General features: G+C 46.4%; 1 protein-coding gene and 1 pseudogene across 1 annotated transcript in view; one reads left to right on the top strand and one right to left on the bottom strand.

The window, feature by feature from the left end:
• The window catches only part of LOC134396268 (uncharacterized), an 853,762-nt gene that overhangs the window by 38,115 nt on the left and 796,880 nt on the right, over positions 1–18,767 (bottom strand). The window contains 1 exon segment of the mRNA XM_063122688.1: positions 13,794–15,039. Coding sequence (XP_062978758.1) covers positions 13,794–15,039 — 1,246 coding nt within the window.
• Positions 1–18,767, top strand: part of LOC134396487 (zinc finger protein 850-like) — a 637,841-nt pseudogene that overhangs the window by 546,656 nt on the left and 72,418 nt on the right.

Below are 18,767 nucleotides of genomic sequence, written 5' to 3'. Positions count from 1 at the left end.
CCTTTGCAGGGAAAAAGAGGCTGCAGGAGGAGGGGGAGAATCCCAGGATCCTTTGCAATGGGGGGAGGAAGGGGCCTCATCCAGACTTGGCTCTAGGACCCAGCCCCCTCTCCGCCTCTTTAACCCTTGGATGGAGGCCACACTAGATTTTAACATTTTTTAACCACTATATGGTTGTGATTTTAAGGCAGCCTTAAAGACTAGCCTTTTCCGGCAGGCCTATCAAGATCAATGTAAAATCAAGAATTTTTAAGATGCATTGATTCCTGTTCTAACATTGTTCCCCGCCTTGATCCAAAGGGAGAAGCGGGTAAGAAATGAATAAACATCATGTTGTTGTTGTTGTTGTTGTTAGAGAGGCTCCTGGCAAAGACAGGGACCTGGGAAGGGGGCTTTTCCACAATGGGGGTGGTCTTTCATCCCCTCTGCAGCATCGCCCCCCATCTGCTCCTGGGGGCTTCGGGGGATCCACAGCAGTTTCCCCTTTGAGTGCATAAAGCAGCCTCCGGCATGGGAGCCCTCCGTCCTTCTGCCTGACCTTGCTGCAGAACAGCATTCCCCAACCTGGTGCCCTTCAGAACTCTAAACACGAATAGATGCTCTAAAAAGAGAGAGGTCAAGTAGGGTGACCCTATGAAAGGGAGGACAGCGCTCCTGTATCTTTAACAGTTGCATAGAAAAGGGAATTTCTGCAGGTGTCATTTGTATATATGGAGAACCTGGTGAAATCCCCTCTTCATCACAACAGTTAAAGGTGCAGGAGCTTTGCTTTCTTTTAAATCTGGTCACTCTAGTATAGTGACCAGATTTCACACCTGAAAATAACCACACTTCACCAAGGCTTCAGGCAATTTATTAAATCAAGGAGTAAGGCCCTGAGGGTATGAACAATTAACAGGACACAGGGGAGGGTTTGTGTGGGAAAACAGTCTAAAAGTTACAATGAAACTAAAAGGCCACAGCAGAAATTAAAGAACTTTAAAAGAGCAATACAAGCCACATCAACGAAAGCCGTTGATTCAGAGCCACCCAAAGAAAGACACTCAGTCCTGGCTACCTGATACCTGATGGCACGGGGGTCCCTTTGCCACCCTTCTGGACCCCGAGCAGAATGACCTTTCCCCAAATGAACAGAGACCAAAAACAGGAAACTAACTAACTTATCCCCAGAACTAAGCAGGTGGGGTGGCCTGGCTGCACCATTCCACAAACAACAAGCTCTCCAGGGCTCCCAGTGAGGCGAGAAGGTTCCCACCTTCAGCTGCACAGATCAACAACCCTTTGGAACGGCCTTGGCCTACCGGCTGCCTTGGTAGAACCTGGTAACGGAGCCAGATGGCTGCTTGATTGATCTTTCTGCCAAAGGACAGCTGAACAACCCCCCCCCCCCCCCGCCAGCTACAAGGCCCATGTGCCTTCCCCAATAATTTGATTCTTGTAAACACCAGCCTGGCAAGGTAGACCAGAAGTCCAAGCTTCAGAGCTGGTATTTCGAGGGGGTGTCGAGGAACCCTGGGAAGGTGGGTCACCTCTAAGTAGGATCACGGAGTGGTGGTCAAAGACTGTAAGACGTAGGGAAGGTTTATCAAATTTGCAGGTGACACAAAATTTGGTGGGCTAGCTAATACCCTGGAAGACAGAAACAAACTTCAAAGTGATCTTGATAGGCTGGAGTGCTGGGCTGAAAACAACAGAATGAAATTGAATAGGGATAAATGCCAAGTTCTACATCTAGGAAATAGAAACCAAATGCACAGTTACAAGATGGGGGATACTTGGCTCAGCAATACTACAAACGAGAAGTATCTTGGAATTGTTGTAGATCTCAAGCTGAATATGAGCCAAAAGTGCGATATGGCTGCAAGAAAGGCCAAAGCTATTTTGGGCTGCATTAATAGAAGTATAGCTTCCAAATCATGTGAGGTTCTGGTTCCAAATCGTGTGAGGTTCTGGCACCACACTTCAAGAAGGACACAGACAAGCTGGAGGGGGTTCAGAGGAGGGCAACCAGGACTATCAGGGGTCTGGAAACAAAGCCCTATACAGAGAGACTAAAAGAACTGGGCATGTTTAGCCTGGAGAAGAGAAGATTGAGGGGAGACATGATAGCAAAGGTTGTCACACAGAGGAGGGCCAGGATCTCTTCTCCATCCTCCCAGAGTGCAGGACAGGGGAAAAGGGCTCAAGTTACAGGAAGCCAGATTCCAGTTGGACATCAGGAAAAATTTCCTGTTAGAGCAGTATGACAATGGAACCAGTAACCTAGGGAAGTTGTGGTCTCTGCCACACTAGAGGCCTTCAAGAGGCAGCTGGACAACCATCTGTCAGGGATGCTTTAGGGTGGATTCCTGCGTTGAGCAGGGGGTTGGTCTCGATGGCCTTATAGGCCCCTTCCAACTCTACTATTCTATGATTCTCTTTTTTTAGAAGGTTTATTACGAGCAGCGCTTCGCACTGCCAGGTGGAAGCCCTCAGAGGACCCAAGGTGCCCACTATTTTCAGGAAAGGTTAACATACTTATAGGGTCAGTACGCTTAGAAACAAGGCAGAACCTCTCCATAGAATACACCAATCATAAAACAGTAACAGGTAAGCTTCTCAGCCAGTTATAAGCAAGGATTTTACACATGTGCAGAGTGCAATCTTTTCAAAGACAGAAAAACAATACATCAACGATTACTGAGAAAGTTGTCCCCGTTCATTTCATGGTTACCTGCTTCTAAAGCAAGCCACAACACCCTGTAACAGTTCTAGTAGGCACACAATCTTGTGAAACTAGTGTTTCAATACTCTTCACAAGAGTTGGTGTCATGGTTGCATCCTTAATACATTTTCCAGTTACTGCGGAAGCATAGATACTTTGATTTCTAGAGAACAGGCCCAAAGCAATTTTATTAGCACAGGGTGGGCACAGGGGAAGCCCACATACCTATTTGCTTGAATTCCTGGACAGGGTGAACCCGAGAAGAACACACCACTGTGTTCGCAAGAGCCAGCACCTGTCTCAAAGGGGGCTCCGCGACCAAAGTGACTTGTTAATTTTGCTTATCCACTAGGTTTGAATCAGGGAGAGGAAACATAACAAAAATGCAATGCAAAGAGGACACCAGGGCAGCCTTTTGCCCGCAGGTGGGACATTCCTCCTCCCCACCCGGGACCTTTCCTCTTGGGTCCCTCCCAGACACCCCCCCCTTTCTCCAGCCTTCCCTTCCGCGATCCCCTAGTTATGGGGAGGGAAGGAGGTGCAAGGCGGGGGTCTCCCTGGAGGGGCCCCAAGCGGGTCAATCCCCTGGGGAGGGCTCGGGGCTCCCTCTCTCTTCCCACCCACCCCTGCCCCAAACCTGCACCCCCTGCCCTGGGGGGCTCCTTCCTCTGCCCCCTCCCTCCTGGGACCCCCTTGCAATCTGCACTCACCGGCTCCTTTGAAGGGGAAAAGAGGCTGCAGGCGGAGGATGGAAGAGGCTCGTAGGAGCAGGGGGAGAATCCCAGGCTCCTTTGCAATGGGGAGGGGAAGGAAGTGTGGGGCAGGAAGGGAGGGGCCTCATCCAGCCTGGGCTCTTCATGGGCCTCTCTAGGACCCGGCCCCCTCTCCTCCTCTTTAACCCTTCGTTGGAGGCAGCACTAGAGAGCCGCAGAGGCTCCTGGCAAAGACACGGACCTGGGAAGGGGGCTTTTCCACAGGGGTATTTTATCCCCCCTGCAGCATCGCCGCCCCATCTGCTCCTGGGGTCTTTGTGGGATCCACAGCTGTTTCCCCTTTGAGTGCGTAAAGCAGCCTCCGGCATGGGAGCCCTCCGTCCTTCTGCCTGCCCTTGCTGCAGAACAGCGTTCCCCAACCTGGTGCCCTTCAGAACTCTAAACACGAAAAGATGCTCTAAAAAGAGAGAGGTTAAGTAGGGTGACCCTGTGAAAAGGAGGACAGGGCTCCTGTATCTTTAGCAGTTGCATAGAAAAGGGAATTTCAGCAGGTGTAATTTGTATATATGGAGAACCTGGTGAAATTCCTTCTTCATCCCAACAGTTAAAGCTGCAGGAGCTTTGCCCTCTTTTAAATATGGTCACTCTAGTATAGCTCCTGCAACTTTAACTGTTGGGATGAAGAAGGAATTTCAGTTGGTCCTCCATATATACAAATGGCACCTGCTGAAATTCCCTTTTCTATGCATCTGTTAAGGATACAGGAGCCCTGTCCTCCTTTCCATACGGTCACCCTAATGTTAGGTGAGGCCTCATCAGGGTACACAGGAAGATTCTGGACCCACAGAGCTGCTAGCCGTGTGGAGTAAAACACACATGGCAACTTCTGCTCATAGTGGCCTATTGTTTCACACCTTGACCCCTTCTTTGAGAGCAGGTCTGAATCCATCTAAGGCTCAAGGCAGGAAAACCTTCGGCCCTCCTGGAAATAAGAGGTCTGATGATGAACCAGAGTTTCTCTCCCAATGTATCCCATGGCTCCATTCTAAGCCCTCTCTGTTCCCAGCACTTGAACCCCAAACAGGGGCGGAAAGGAACAGTGATTACCGCCCTCTCTTAGGATGTGAACAGCAGGGCTCCCTTCATCCATAAAAGCAGGACATATGAAAGCCAATGAAAGCATTTGCCCTTAGCAAATCCATACTTGCCCACAGAGAAAACATAGCACAGTCCTTGTCTTTCACTCCGCTGCACTTACGCTTTATTTAGTGTAATTTGATTTTATATTTCTGACTCCTAATTTTATTAATTATGATTATCTTTTTGTGTTGCGTTGTTTGGCATTGTAGTAGTAGTATTTATTTATTTATGTCGTAAGCTGACTATACCTTTAGAGAGATACCTTTAAGTGGTTTGCAAGGGATTTAAAAAAAATTAAAATACAGAAACATCAAATAAAAATATAACAGCAACAGCGTAGCTTAGCTGAAGAAGCCTACAGGAACAGAGGGGAAAGTCTTCAGCTTATGTCTAAAAGCGGCAGAACTTTAATCAGACGGGCCAGCAGTGCTACTATTCGGATAAATGCCCCCTCCCCGAAAAGCACCCCCCTGGGTCTATGTTTCTGCCAAGGGGGCCCTGGGGAGCCCTCAGGGCAGGAAGCATTTGGGTTGGGAGCAGTCCTAAGACCTTGATTTGGGCCCCGTCGAGGGATTTCCGAACAGGTGCTCTGGGCTCCCCTCCCGCTGCCCCTTCCCAACACACCTGGAGAGGCATCCGGCACCTGCTGCATCCTCCGGACGGCCTTCGAGAGAAGAAGCCCAATTGCAACGATCCAACCGTGATCAGGGGATGGACTCCTCTTTCCAGGTAATCCTGGTGCAGGGGCAGCCCTGGTGGGCAAAGAAGCTGTGACCAGCCAGAACTCCTCTTTGCCCCGGAGACCACCTGGACCTCAAGCGAGGCCTCCGGGGCTCTGTCCCTGCGAATTCACGGGGGTGGGTGGGCACCCCATCTAGAAGAGGCCCCCGACCTCTTTCCCGTACCCGGGAACAGCCCACCCACAGAGCCTCCGGCTGAGTTCAGATGACACACTAACACTAATCTGGAGGGAATAGGAACAGAACGGGAAGCTACCGTTGATTAGCGCGCCATCTGAACTCAGCCTCTGCCTGGGTTTGGTAGCTGAAAGTTTAGACTATAATGTTATGTGGCTGAAAGTTTTAACGTTGCATTGAACTCGTTCGGACTGGTGGAAGTTTAACTAAATAACAATTCAACTGCTGCTGGTTGGGGCCGAGTGTTCTTTTCATGTTGTTTTCCAGCAGGCCTTAGCAGAAGTTAAGCTGAATTTCTTTGTCATCGTTGCGTGTCTCACATTTCACTGCTGTATGTGATGTTCTTTTGCATTTACTTTGTTTAAAAACCATTCATCTCTTAAGGCTTCCTGTGTGGCCTGTTGCAGTGGTTTAACAAGTTGAAAGAGTATTCGCTGATTTCTTGCTTAGGTTTTAAAATAAACTTTCCCACATTTTCATCTTTTAATAGCCTTAAGTCAGCTCTCTCTCCTATTGGGACAGAGCCAGAACCTCATTTTCAACCAGGAGCCTGATTCCTGTGGGAACAGGGTTGTGGGGTCCCATTGGAGACAGGTCCTGGGCATTAAGTTGGCTACAGCTGGATCTAACTCATGCACCTCTCCATTTGAATTCCTACAGGACAGTCCTTGCCTGAAAAGAGAAATTGGCAGCCAAGGAAGGAGACCTTTTGAGTCCTGGTGGGAGCAGAGATGGAGAAGAGAGTAAAAATGGAAGAGCAAAACTTTGCAGGCCCTGAGGCAGGAAAAGGCCCCTGTATAGGGTGACCATATTTGGGAAACCAAAAAAGAGGACATCTAGTGTGTGTTGGGGGGAAGCAGCTTTCTGAGTACTGCAGAAAGTACGTTATTCCCCCGCCACCTTAAAGAACCCGATTGGAGTGGAGGAGGGGAAAGGATTTTTTAACCCTATTTTTTTTAAAAAAATATAGCAAGCAAACTGCAGCATGCAAAGTGCTGAAAATAGGCTCAAAATGACCCCCACCCAAGACTCTCTAAGCACAGCAAGTTTCAAATAGTCAGCTTGAAAAACAAAAAAGTTATCCACTAATCTTTTCCGCAATGCAATCCTATGGGCAAAAAAATCCAAAATGGCGGGCAGACCGCTTCGCGAAAAGAGGAGTGCTCCGCTTATGGTCACTTCTCTTCGCCATACTTCTCCAGCTACCCGATCCGCTTCTCATCCACCTGTAGGGGAGGCGGATCACCCCGGATCGCTGTTGTTTCTCCTATTCTAAGCGAAGCAGATCACATCCCTAGCTTCTAGTAATCACTGCATTGATTTCAAGGTGTTTACAGATTGACTTGAAGCTTCAAGTCAGTTCAGTTCAAGATTGAACTGAAGCTTCCGTTCAAGCTGGCAACTTAATTCGCATCAAAGAATTCACACAGGGGAGAAGCCATAAACATGCTCAGAGTATGGAAAGCAGTTCAATCACAGATTGTACCTTGCCTCAAACGATCCATTCAGGTGAGATGCGCCATGAATGCTTTGTATGTGGAAAGCACTTTCATCAAAGAATTCCCACTGGAGAAAAGCTCCAGGACGTATTCTTGATTTTATTTTTGCTCCAAGTTGTGAGACAGGCAGTCTGAAGAGTAGGAGTCTGTGTGTCCAAGTAATCCCATTTTCATAAGAAGGCTTGTGTCCTTGAGTAGCCTTCCAGCGGAGCTGTTCTGGGTGGTCCGTGGGGTGTTCACATCCTCCCCCGGGCAATGGGGCCCTGGCCCAATCAAGGACCCACTGTGACCTTTTTTCATTGCTCTTCGAGAACAAAATCACTTCTTTCTGCAGCGGGCTTGACGCTGTTGTTAGCACAGCTCCAGCTGAGGTGTTCCATGCCCCCATCTGCCCAGTTTTGTGGGATCAGTTCCAGTTGTTGTGTACTGAAGATGGGAACAAGGTGCTTGCAGCAATGCAGCCAACCACTTGCCCTCACAATCCCTGTCCCTCCTGGCTAATAAAAGCTAGCCGAGGGGGTGTGGCTGGGTGGGTTACCTAGATCCTTTTCAACTGGGCTTTAGGCCTGGTTCTGGAACAGAACTGCTCTGGTTGCCCTGTGGGATGACCTTTGCTGGGAGAGGGACAAGGGGAGTGTACAAAGTCACAAATGACTTGGGATCAGGATACCTGAGAGAGCGCCTTCTCCCCTATGAACCTGCTCTGTCGCTGGGGTCATGTGAGGGGATGTTCCTGGTGGTTCCACATGCTCAGTATGCAGAGTTTCAATCGCAATGTGGATCTTTAAAGCATATCAAAACATCCACAAAGGCGAGAAGCCCTAGAATGCGGAAAGAACTTTGCTTGCAGGACACATCTGAAGTTGCCTCATAGAATTCAAACTGGGGAGAAGCCCTACAAGGGCTCAGAGCATGGAAAGAACTGCGCTCAGAGTGCACATCTTAAGTGACAGCAAAGAATTTACAGAGGGGAGAAGCCCTATAAATGCTTAGACAGTTGAAGTAGCTGCAGACAGAGCTGCAAACTTAGATTTCATCAAAGCACTCACACAGAGGAGTGTAAATTGGGTCCTTTTTAACCTCAGAACCTACACCAAATGGGTCCGAAAACCCCCAGTGGGTAACCAGTGCTAAGCCAAACAGACAAACATTTAATCCCAGCCAACAAGCATCACCACAGACATAATTGCAAATAAGAATCTGTTTATTGTAAAAATTGCAAAATTAAACAAATTGACATGGTGTTTATAGAAGTATACAATCCCTCTTTCTGTGGTTACAAGAAAAGAGAATGAAATGTAAATACAAGAATTGCAAAAGCAGGTATTACAAATTTAGCTAATAAGATAATGGCTTGAGCTTCTAGCATTGTTATGACTCCTCCTTATCCGCTTCTGTTTACTCTTTGTGGTTTAAAGCTAAATTATACTAAACTATACCTTGCGCTATACTAAAACATTGTTGTTAACCCTCCCTACTCTATGCTGAAGTTCCTCTAGGCGTGTGAAGAATAAAAGCATAAGTCAGAGAACTTCTAAGACTTGGAAATAATTTCAAGTTCCAGCTCAGAAAATAAACCCAAGTCTTAGAGGCTAATGGTACTTGAAGTCCCAACTTTCAGGAAAATACTCTTGAGTCTCAAAGTCTAAAATAATAAAGAGATCCATAATTACCCAGCTCCGTCAAGTCCCAGTCCGAGGTGAAGTTGAAGAGAAAAATAAAAAATTCTGTCTTACAGCTCTACTACCTGTACTTTTATACACTTGTTCTGGCTCAAAGTTGGGGGTCAATGAATGATGAGACCACCATCTCCCAATCACAATTGGCATGAATTACATGATTAGACCACCCATTCACCAATCAGAAGTTAGGTGTCTCCGCCTCCCCAATATCTCACATGTTATACTCGTGGGGTCCTAGAAAACATGGCTGCCATCTGGGTGACTTATCCGGATTGGTGTAGGAGACCTTTTCTTTGAGCTCATGTCATATCCCAGGTGCCCCATTGCTCAGTATTGTCACTTCCTACGCCCAACTTGGAGTTAGGACATTTCTTATCAGCAGGTGCTACACCACAAGATTTCAAAACCATTTCCCCTCCTAGTGGCTGTCGGTGCATGCTCAGCTATCTGCCAGCACTTTGGCCTTGTGCGTACTCTAAGAAGCCGCATGTAAACGGATGTCCCACCCCCTTTCTTCAAAGACAGTCCTGCACAACTTAGCAAGAGTCTTAGTTAATGATATAACATTGATGAGCATAGAATCAAACATCAAGGTCTTCATGTCCATGGCTCAGTGGTCTGGAATATACTTCTGGGGCTATTTCAGATATGAGTCTGGGGTCTTTTTAGGGGGTCTTCTTGTGAATCTCCAGCAAACCCTCACTCAAGCCACCCCATTCCAGATAAGATAATATTTCACTTGAAGAAGTAGGTTCTTCTTGCAACATAATTTAACCCTTTAGCACCAGATTAACAGGGAGAAGCCCACTATTATTATTATTATTATTAGTAGTAGTAGTAGTATCCCGCCTTTTGCCCAATACTGGGCCTCAAGGCGGTCTTACAAAGTTTAAAACATACATTGTAAAACATAAGAAAAGAAATGTTAAAATTAAAATACACCACAAAATTATCAGCCATTAACAAAGATGGAGGACCAAATTACTCTCCAGAGGCCTGCTGGAACAAACCAGTTTTAGCCTGCTTCTGAAAGCCCATCAAGGAGGGAGCCAGTCTAGCTTCCCCAGGAAGAGAGTTCCAAAGCACTGGAGCAGCCACCGAGAAGAATGTAGAAAATTCTCCAAGAATGTAGAAAGATGCTTAAATTCACATTTTCATCAGCAAGCAAGGGGTGCTACTCAAAAACCCCTAGGAAGTGGAAGAAGCAACAGTTAGGCCTTAAGGAGTGTTTAGTAGCCATTCAAATGATGTTGGTGCCAAAAGGATTTATTTCTATTTCAAACATTGCCGGTTTGGATCACTGAAAGCCCACCACAACATTGGCAGAAACAATTAGAAGTAGCAATATGAGAAGGGTGGGTGGGGAATCCCTGGACTTGGCATGCTGTTATGAGACCAACCAACCTCACCATAGAAATCCCTTGATGGAAGATTGAGGGAATATTTTTTTTTGATCGGGGAACCTCCCTTGTGGACTGTGGAAATGCTGTGGATGTCATATATCTTGACTTCAGCAAAGCTTTTGACAAAGTGCTTCATGATATTCTGATTAACAAACTTCAAAGTGATCTTGATAGGCTGGAGTGCTGGGCTGAAAACAACAGAATGATATTTAATAGGGATAAATGCCACGTTCAACCCCTAGGAAAATAAAAACAAATGCATATTTACAAGCGAGGGGATACTTCGCTCAGCAATGCTACAAACAAGAAGGATCTTGGAATTGTTGTAGATTGCAAGCTGAATAGGAGCCAACAGTGCAATATGGCTGCAAGAAAGGCAAATGCTATTTTGGGCAGCATTAATATTATTATTATTATTATTATTATTATTATTATTATTATTATTATTTATTTATATAGCACCATCAATGTACATGGTGCTGTACAGAGTAAAACAGTAAATAGCAAGACCCTGCCGCATAGGCTTACAATCTAATAAAATCATAGTAAAACAATAAGGAGGGGAAGAGAATGCAAACAGGTACAGGGTAGGGTAAGCAGGCACAGGGTAGGGTAAAACTAACAGTAGAAAGTAACAGTAGAAGTCTGCACAACATCAAGTGTTAAAAGCTTTAGGAAAAAGAAAAGTTTTTAGTTGAGCTTTAAAATCTGCGGTTGAACTTGTAGTTCTCAAATGTTCTGGAAGAGCGTTCCAGGCGTAAGGGGCAGCAGACGAAAATGGACGAAGCCGAGCAAGGGAAGTAGAGTCCCTTGGGCAGGCGAGAAACATGGCATCAGAGGAGCGAAGAGCACGAGCGGGGCAATAGTGTGAGATGAGAGAGGAGAGATAGGAAGGAGCTAGACCGTGAAAAGCTTTGAAGGTTAACAGGAGAAGTTTATATTGGATTCTGAAGTGAATTGGAAGCCAATGAAGAGATTTCAGAAGCGGAGTAACATGGTCGGAGCGGCGAGCCAAGAAGATGATCTTTGCGGCAGAGTGGTGAACAGAAACCAACGGACTGATGTGAGAAGAAGGAAGGCCAGAGAGAAGAAGGTTGCAGTAGTCCAACCGTGAAATAACCAGTGCATGAACAAGTGTCTTGGCAGAAGAGACAGACAAAAATGATCGAATCCTGGCAATATTATACAGGAAAAATAGACAAGATTTAGCTACTGCCTCAATATGAGGAATAAAGGAGAGCGAGGAGTCGAATATAAAGCCAAGGCTACGAGCTTCCTTGACCGGAGTAAGCGTAACATCATTGACAGTAAGAGAGAATGAGAGATGAGGAGAAGGTTTAGGAGGAAAAACAAGCAATTCAGTCTTTGCCATGTTAAGTTTCAAGCGACGATGAAGCAGCCAAGCTGAGATATCTGAAAGACATGTCGAGATACGATTGTGAACATCAGGAGAAAGTTCTGGAGATGACAGATATAGTTGTGTATCATCGGCGTACAGATGATATTGGAGGCCATGAGATTGAATAAGCTTGCCCAAGGGCAGCATGTATAAGGAAAACAACAACGGGCCAAGCACCGAGCCTTGCGGAACCCCTACTGAAAGGGGAAAGGAGGAAGACGAGCTGCCATTAGCCAACACACTGAAAGAGCGGCCCGCTAGATAGGAGGCAAACCAGTTATAGACAGAGCCACAAAATCCAAGGTCATGAAGGGAATCTAAGAGAAGATCATGATCAACCGTGTCAAAGGCTGCAGTTAGATCAAGGAGAATAAGAACAGAATAATGGCCTTTAGACTTGGCAGTAAGGAGATCATTGGTGATCTTAGTAAGGGCTGTTTCGGTGGAATGCAAAGGACGGAATCCAGATTGAAATGGATCCAAAGCAGAGTTACTAGAAAGAAAGTCAAGACAGCGAGAGTAGACCGCACGCTCCAGGATCTTTGAAACAAACGGCAACAAAGAGACAGGTCGGTAGTTAGACAGAGATAGCCTATCAAGAGTAGGTTTCTTGAGAATGGGGGAGACTGTAGCATGTTTAAAAGCAGAAGGAAATGAACCAGAGGACAGAGAAAGATTAATAATATGTAGCAAGGAAGGGAGGATAGCAGGAATAAGATTAATAAAGATGCGAGAAGGAATCGGATCACGAGAACAAGTGGAAGGCTTCGAAGAGCGCAGTATTGTAGACAGTTCATCCGCAGAGACCGAAGGAAACGCAGAGAAATTTGCAGGAGGAGCTGACAGATGAGGAACAGGAACTGGAAGAGGAGCAGAGCTGGCCAGATCAGAGCGGATAGTTTGGATTTTAGCATTGAAAAAAGAGGCAAAGTTATTAGCAGACAGAGAGGTGGGGAGAGATGGCGGATTAGGCTTCAGAAGAGAATTGAAGGATGCAAAGAGCCGCTGAGGATGCCTAGCATTTGACTGGATCAGCATTGAGTAGTACTGCTGTTTGGCCAGTGAGATGGCAGAAGAGAAAGAGGAGAGTACAAATTTGTAATGGACAAAGTCTGCCCGGTCCCTGGTCTTACGCCAAAGGCGTTCAGCTGCCCGGGAACAAGAGCGAAGGTAGCGGAGGAAAGAGGTGAGCCACGGTTGGGGTTGAGAAGGGCGAACTATCCGAGTTGTAGATGGAGCAAGATTATCAAGAGTTGAAGATAAGGAGGAATTAAAGAAGGAGACAGCTGAGTCCAAGGAGACAGCCGAAAAGACAGAAGGAAGGGAGGAGGCTAGAGACTGGGAAAAAGCCTCATAATTGATAGATTGCAAGTCACGACAAGAGCGAGAAGCGGGACGTAAAGGAGGAGGATTATGAGTAATATTGAAAGAAACTAGGTGATGATCTGACAACGGAAAGTGAGCAGTAGAAAAGTCCAACACAGAGCAATTCCGAGTGAGAACAAGATCCAGACAGAAGTATAGAACAGAATAATAGAAGTATAGCTTCCAAATCACGTGAGGTACTGGTTCCTCTCTATTCGACCCTGGTTAGGCCTCATCTAGAGTATTGCATCCAGTTCTGGGCTCCACAATTAAAGAAGGACGCAGACAAGCTGGAGCGTGTTCAGAGGAGGGCAACCAGGATGATCAGGGGTCTGGAAACAAAGCCTGATAAAGAGAGACTGAGGCCACAACTAGACCTAAGGTTTATCCTGGGATCATCCAGGATTCACCCCTGCCTGAGCACTGGAACCCCTGTGTGTCACCTAGATGAACAGGTTTGACCCCTAGATGATCCAGGGATAAACCTTAGGTCTAGCTATGGCCTGAAAGAACGGGGCATGTTTAGCCTGCAGAAAGGAAGACTGAGGGGAGACATGATAGCACTCTTCAAATACTTCAAAGGTTGGCACAAAGAGGAGGGCCAGGATCTCTTCTCAATCCTCCCAGAGCACAGGACACGGAATAACGGGCTCAAGTTAAAGGAAGCCAGATTCCATCTGGACATCAAGAAAAACTTCCTGACTGTTAGAGCAGTACGGCAATGGAATCAGTTGCCTTGTGAGGTTGTGGGCTCTCCCACACTAGAGGCCTTCAAGAGGCAGCTGGACAACCATCTCTCAGGTATGTTTTAGGGTGGATTCCTGCATTGAGCAGGGGGGTTGGGCTCGATGGCCTTATAGGCCCCCTCCAACTCTTAACATTTTATGATGCTAAAAATGCTACACTAAGCATTTATTGGACTTCTCCCCAGTGTGAATTCTTTGATGCCTCTTAAGGTTTCTGAGGCAAACAAAGCTCTTTCCACACTCTATGCATTTATAGGGCTTCTCCCCAGTGTGAATGCGTTGATGCTGCTTAAGCTGTGTGCTCTGAGCAAAGGTCTTCCCGCATTCTAAGCATTTATAGGGCTTCTCCCCAGTATGAATTCCTTGATGCCGCTTAAGGCTTGTGCTGTGAGCAAAGCTCTTCCCGCATTTTAAGCATTTATAGGGCTTCTCCCCAGTGTGAATTCCCTGATGCTGCTTAAGGTTTGAGCTCAGAACAAAGCTCTTCCCGCATTCTAAGCATTTATAGGGCTTCTCCCCGGTGTGAATTCCTTGATGCTGCTTAAGCTGTGTGCTCTGAGCAAAGCTCTTCCCACACTCAAAGCATTTATAGGGCTTCTCCCCGGTGTGAATTCCTTGATGCAGCTTAAGGCTTGTGCTGTAAGCAAAGCTCTTCCCACATTCTAAGCATTTATAGGGCTTCTCCCCGGTGTGAATTCTTTGATGCAGCTTAAGGTTTGAGCTCAGAACAAAGCTCTTCCCGCATTCTAAGCATTTATAGGGCTTCTCCCCAGTGTGAATTCTTTGATGCCGCTTAAGCTGTGTGCTCTGAGCAAAGCTCTTCCCGCATTCTAAGCATTTATAGGGCTTCTCCCCAGTGTGAATTCCTTGATGCTGCTTAAGGTGTGTGCTCTGAGCAAAGCTCTTCCCACACTCAAAGCATTTATAGGGCTTCTCCCCAGTATGAATTCCTTGATGCCGCTTAAGGCTTGTGCTGTGAGCAAAGCTGTTCCCGCATTCTAAGCATTTATAGGGCTTCTCCCCAGTGTGAATTCTTTGATGCAGCTTAAGGTTTGAGCTCAGAACAAAGCTCTTCCCGCATTCTAAGCATTTATAGGGCTTCTCCCCAGTGTGAATTCTTTGATGCCGCTTAAGCTGTGTGCTCTGAGCAAAGCTCTTCCCGCATTCGAAGCATTTATAGGGCTTCTCCCCAGTGTGAAATCTTTGATGCAGCTTAAGTTGTGTGCTCAGAACAAAGCTCTTCCCGCATTCTAAGCATTTATAGGGCTTCTCCCCAGTATGAATTCCTTGATGCAGCTTAAGGCTTGTGCTGTGAGCAAAGCTCTTCCCGCATTCTAAGCATTTATAGGGCTTCTCCCCAGTGTGAATTCTTTGATGCAGCTTAAGCTGTGTGCTGTGAGCAAAGGTCTTCCCGCACTCTAAGCATTTATAGGGCTTCTCCCCAGTGTGAATTCTTTGATGCAGCTTAAGGCTTATGCTGTGAGCAAAGGTCTTCCCGCATTCTAAGCATTTATAGGGCTTCTCCCCAGTGTGAATTCTTTGATGCAAGTTAAGTTGTGAGTTGAATGTGAATTGTTTTTTACACACTAAGCATTGAAACCTTTGATATTTGTTAGAATGAATCTTCTGAGTTTTACTCTGTTTCTTCCCTTTGCGAATGTTCTTTTTACTTGGTGCTTCTAGTATTGGAGTTTCAAAGACATCTGATCCTTCAAAAGAAATAGATTTATTTTCCCTCTTCTCTTCAGTGTTACTTCTCTGGTGTGGGCCATTTTTCTTGTTCTCCCTGTGATCACCTGCAAGTATAAACATAGAAATAATCTTGAAATCTTGGAACAAAACAAATGGTTGCTGATTTGATTCACAGGATAAAAAAAAAATTGTTGGTGAGGCAGGTCCTTGTAAACATATTAAATATCCCGATGATCATTAGAACTGAGAACTAGACTGCCATACAATGTTTTCATTTATATGGAATAACTCATATAAAGTAGTTGAGAGAATAAATGAACAACATAAAGTACAGTAAAAATAAAATACACTTAAAATCTGCCATTTTCTCCTAGCTGATCATTTAACAGGGAACTAGAAAGTGGGAATTCAACCCTAATGGTTATTTTCAATGTCTAGTTATATCTTAAAATGAAAAGCAAGCTGTCAAGAGCTGTCTTCTGAAAAGGCTTAAAACTCCTCTCCTCCATGGAGACCATTAAGATAATATCTGTAACATCTTCAATATTATGCAGATGCAATTAGAGAAGCAAAGTAAGATTGATTGGCAGCCATCTCTGCCACAGAGCAAGTCCATCAATGGGCTTTTCTCAATGTTTTGTCAGGTCTTCGGAGTCAATGACAGTTGTATTCTACACTGACACAAAGAAAGAAGAGCTGAAATGCCACCTTCCAGGATCTGGCAAGAAGGCAGAGAGGGAGCCTTACCCAGAGGAACCCCATTCCTTACCCAGAGAGGCCAGGATCCCACGATTCTCCTCCATGACTTCTTTGTGCAGAGTCCTCTGGCCTGGATCCAGCAGAGCCCACTCCTCCTCCGAGAAATGCACGGCCACCTCCTCAAAGGTCACCAGACCCTGAAAGAAGAAGAAGAAATGATGTTCTCTTTAAGCATTATGTACAGACTTTGTATTTCTGGGCGCAAAGATTACTGCAGACGCTGACTGCAGCCAGGAAATCAAAAGACGTTTACTTCTTGGGAGGAGAGCAATGACAAATCTTGATAAAATAGTTAAGAGCAGAGACACCACACTGACAACAAAGGTCCGCATAGTTAAAGCAATGGTATTCCCCGTAGTAACCTATGGCTGCGAGAGCTGGACCATAAGGAAAGCTGAGCGAAGGAAGATAGATGCTTTTGAACTGTGGTGCTGGAGGAAAATTCTGAGAGTGCCTTGGACTGCAAGAAGATCAAACCAGTCCATACTCCAGGAAATAAAGCTAGACTGCTCACTTGAGGGAATGGTATTAAAGGCAAAACTGAAGTACTTTGGCCACATAATGAGAAGACAGGATACCCTGGAGAAGAGGCTGATGCTAGGGAAAGTGGAAGGCAAAAGGAAGAGGGGCCGACCAAGGGCAAGATGGATGGATGATATTCTGGAGGTGACAGACTTGACCTTGGGGGAGCTAGGGGTGGCGACAGCCGACAGAAAGCTCTGGCGTGGTCTGGTCCATGAAGTCACGAAGAGTCGGAAACGACTGAACGAATAAACAACAAAAAGCAATCCATGAAGACAAGGATGGTGAGATCCTCTTTCTGAATGCCAAAGCATTGTGAGTGACATTCAAGGCCTTCCCAGCAGCCATCTTGGAGAAGAGCAAAGGCTAAAGGGGCAGGTTCTTCCAGGACCAAAGAGATGTGCAGGAGACGGAGGCCCCCAGGACTCCCCTACCTGCCCAGGCTGTGCAGAAACCGCTTGCGCTCCACCACCAAGCGAACGAGGCCCTGAAGGACCCCCCAGGATCAGTTCACTTCCGCTGCAGGTTGTTTTGCTCCCTGTGAGGAAGGTAAAGAAGGTGGGAAGGTGAGAAGGTAAGTTAACATTCTTAACTATTCCCATTTTCATTGTTTATTTTCAGTGTTTATTTATTGCATTTGTTTACCGTAGCATAGCCGAAGCACTTCGAAACAATACCCAAATATTTAGAAATGTGAAAACATACAATATACACATACATATAAAACTACTATAACAAGTTTTAGAACTGTGAACAGACCCAGGCTAATTAACTACATATTGCTTGACCTGGCACTGAAAAGATAACACTGTCGGTGCCACGTGAACCACATTGGGGAGATTGTTCCACACTTGGGGGGCCACCACAGAGAAGGCCTCTCCCTTATTGTTGTCCTCCAAACTTCCCTCTGAGTAGGTGCCTGGAGGAGGACCTTAGTTGTTGAGTGTGTAAGACCCACTCTGGGAAGCCGGCCAGAATGGGTCTGATACCCTCAAACCACAATACTAAACAAAATTTCCTTTTTGAGTATCTAGTGAAAAGGGGTCTCTCTCCCCTAGCAAAATCAGGCTCATGGAGAACATTAAGACAGCTTATGCACTTCAGGCGTAATTGAGAGAGGGAGACCATGGGGTAACACGTCCACTAATCCTTACCCAGTGAGGAGGGTCCTCCGGCCCCCTCCTGTAAGATCCGCCCGTCCAGCGGCGTCTGTGTGATGCCCGGTGGAGCCTTCTCTGCCTCCGGGAAATATGTGGGTACACTGGCCAACATCCTCTGAACCTGGAGCAGGAGGGAGGATTTCAGGAAGATTAGAGAAGGAAAGAAACGGCTCAGGTCAAGGCCAAGGGCAGCGTTTCCCAATCGCTTTACCTTTCAGGTCTCATTCTAAAGTTGATCTACCATCCAAGCCACACAGCACAGGAACTTGTGTCTTTGTCAGGGGGCTAAGAGTTCAACCCTGATATCCAGCATTTTCCACTGTAAACACAGCAGTTTGGCATCTACAAATGCTCTTCCTGTCCTGTTGGGAGGACTCTGCCACTGGCTGAAGAAGGATCCCCTCCTGCCCCAGAACTTCATAAACCCATTCAGTTCTCCTGTGATCATAAGAACAGCCATTCTGGATCAGAACAAGGGTCCATCTACTCCAGGATTCTCTCCCCACAGTGGTCCATCAGCTGTTGACTACAAACTCACAAGCAGGACATGAGTGTCACAGCACCCTCCAGCCCATGTTCCCCAGCAACTGGTGTACTTAGACATACTGCTTAGGATACTGGAGGTAGGATATTGCCATTCATAGCCTTCTCCTCCAAGAATTTGTCTAACCCCCTCTTTAAACAGCACAAATTCATGGCCATCCCTGCATCCTCTGGTAGGCAATTGCACATTTTAATGACGTACTGTTAATTTAACGAGGGCCTGCTCTACCCATGAAGAACAACTATACTTGCAGGTGTCATTGGAAATTGGGGCATCCCTTCCTTAGAGGACATGTACAATAAAGTTGAGATAAGTATTAAGAACACAGTCCCTGTTAGTCACCAGGATGAAATGCTCTCACCTGCTCTTGGTCCTCTGCCTGGCTCAGGAGGAAGCCTTCTGCCAGGGCCACTGCCTGGGAACTGGTCTCTGCTCCACACTCTCTGACCCAACTCTCCACCTCCGGGGTCAGGACAGCCAGGAACTGCTCCAGGACCACCAGATCCATCATCTCAGCTTTCG

Source organism: Elgaria multicarinata, chromosome 3 (assembly GCF_023053635.1).
Source record: "Elgaria multicarinata webbii isolate HBS135686 ecotype San Diego chromosome 3, rElgMul1.1.pri, whole genome shotgun sequence".
Lineage (NCBI taxonomy): Eukaryota > Metazoa > Chordata > Lepidosauria > Squamata > Anguidae > Elgaria > Elgaria multicarinata.
The sequence above is the reverse complement of the archived record's forward strand: the minus strand, read 5'-3'. Positions and strand labels throughout refer to the sequence as shown.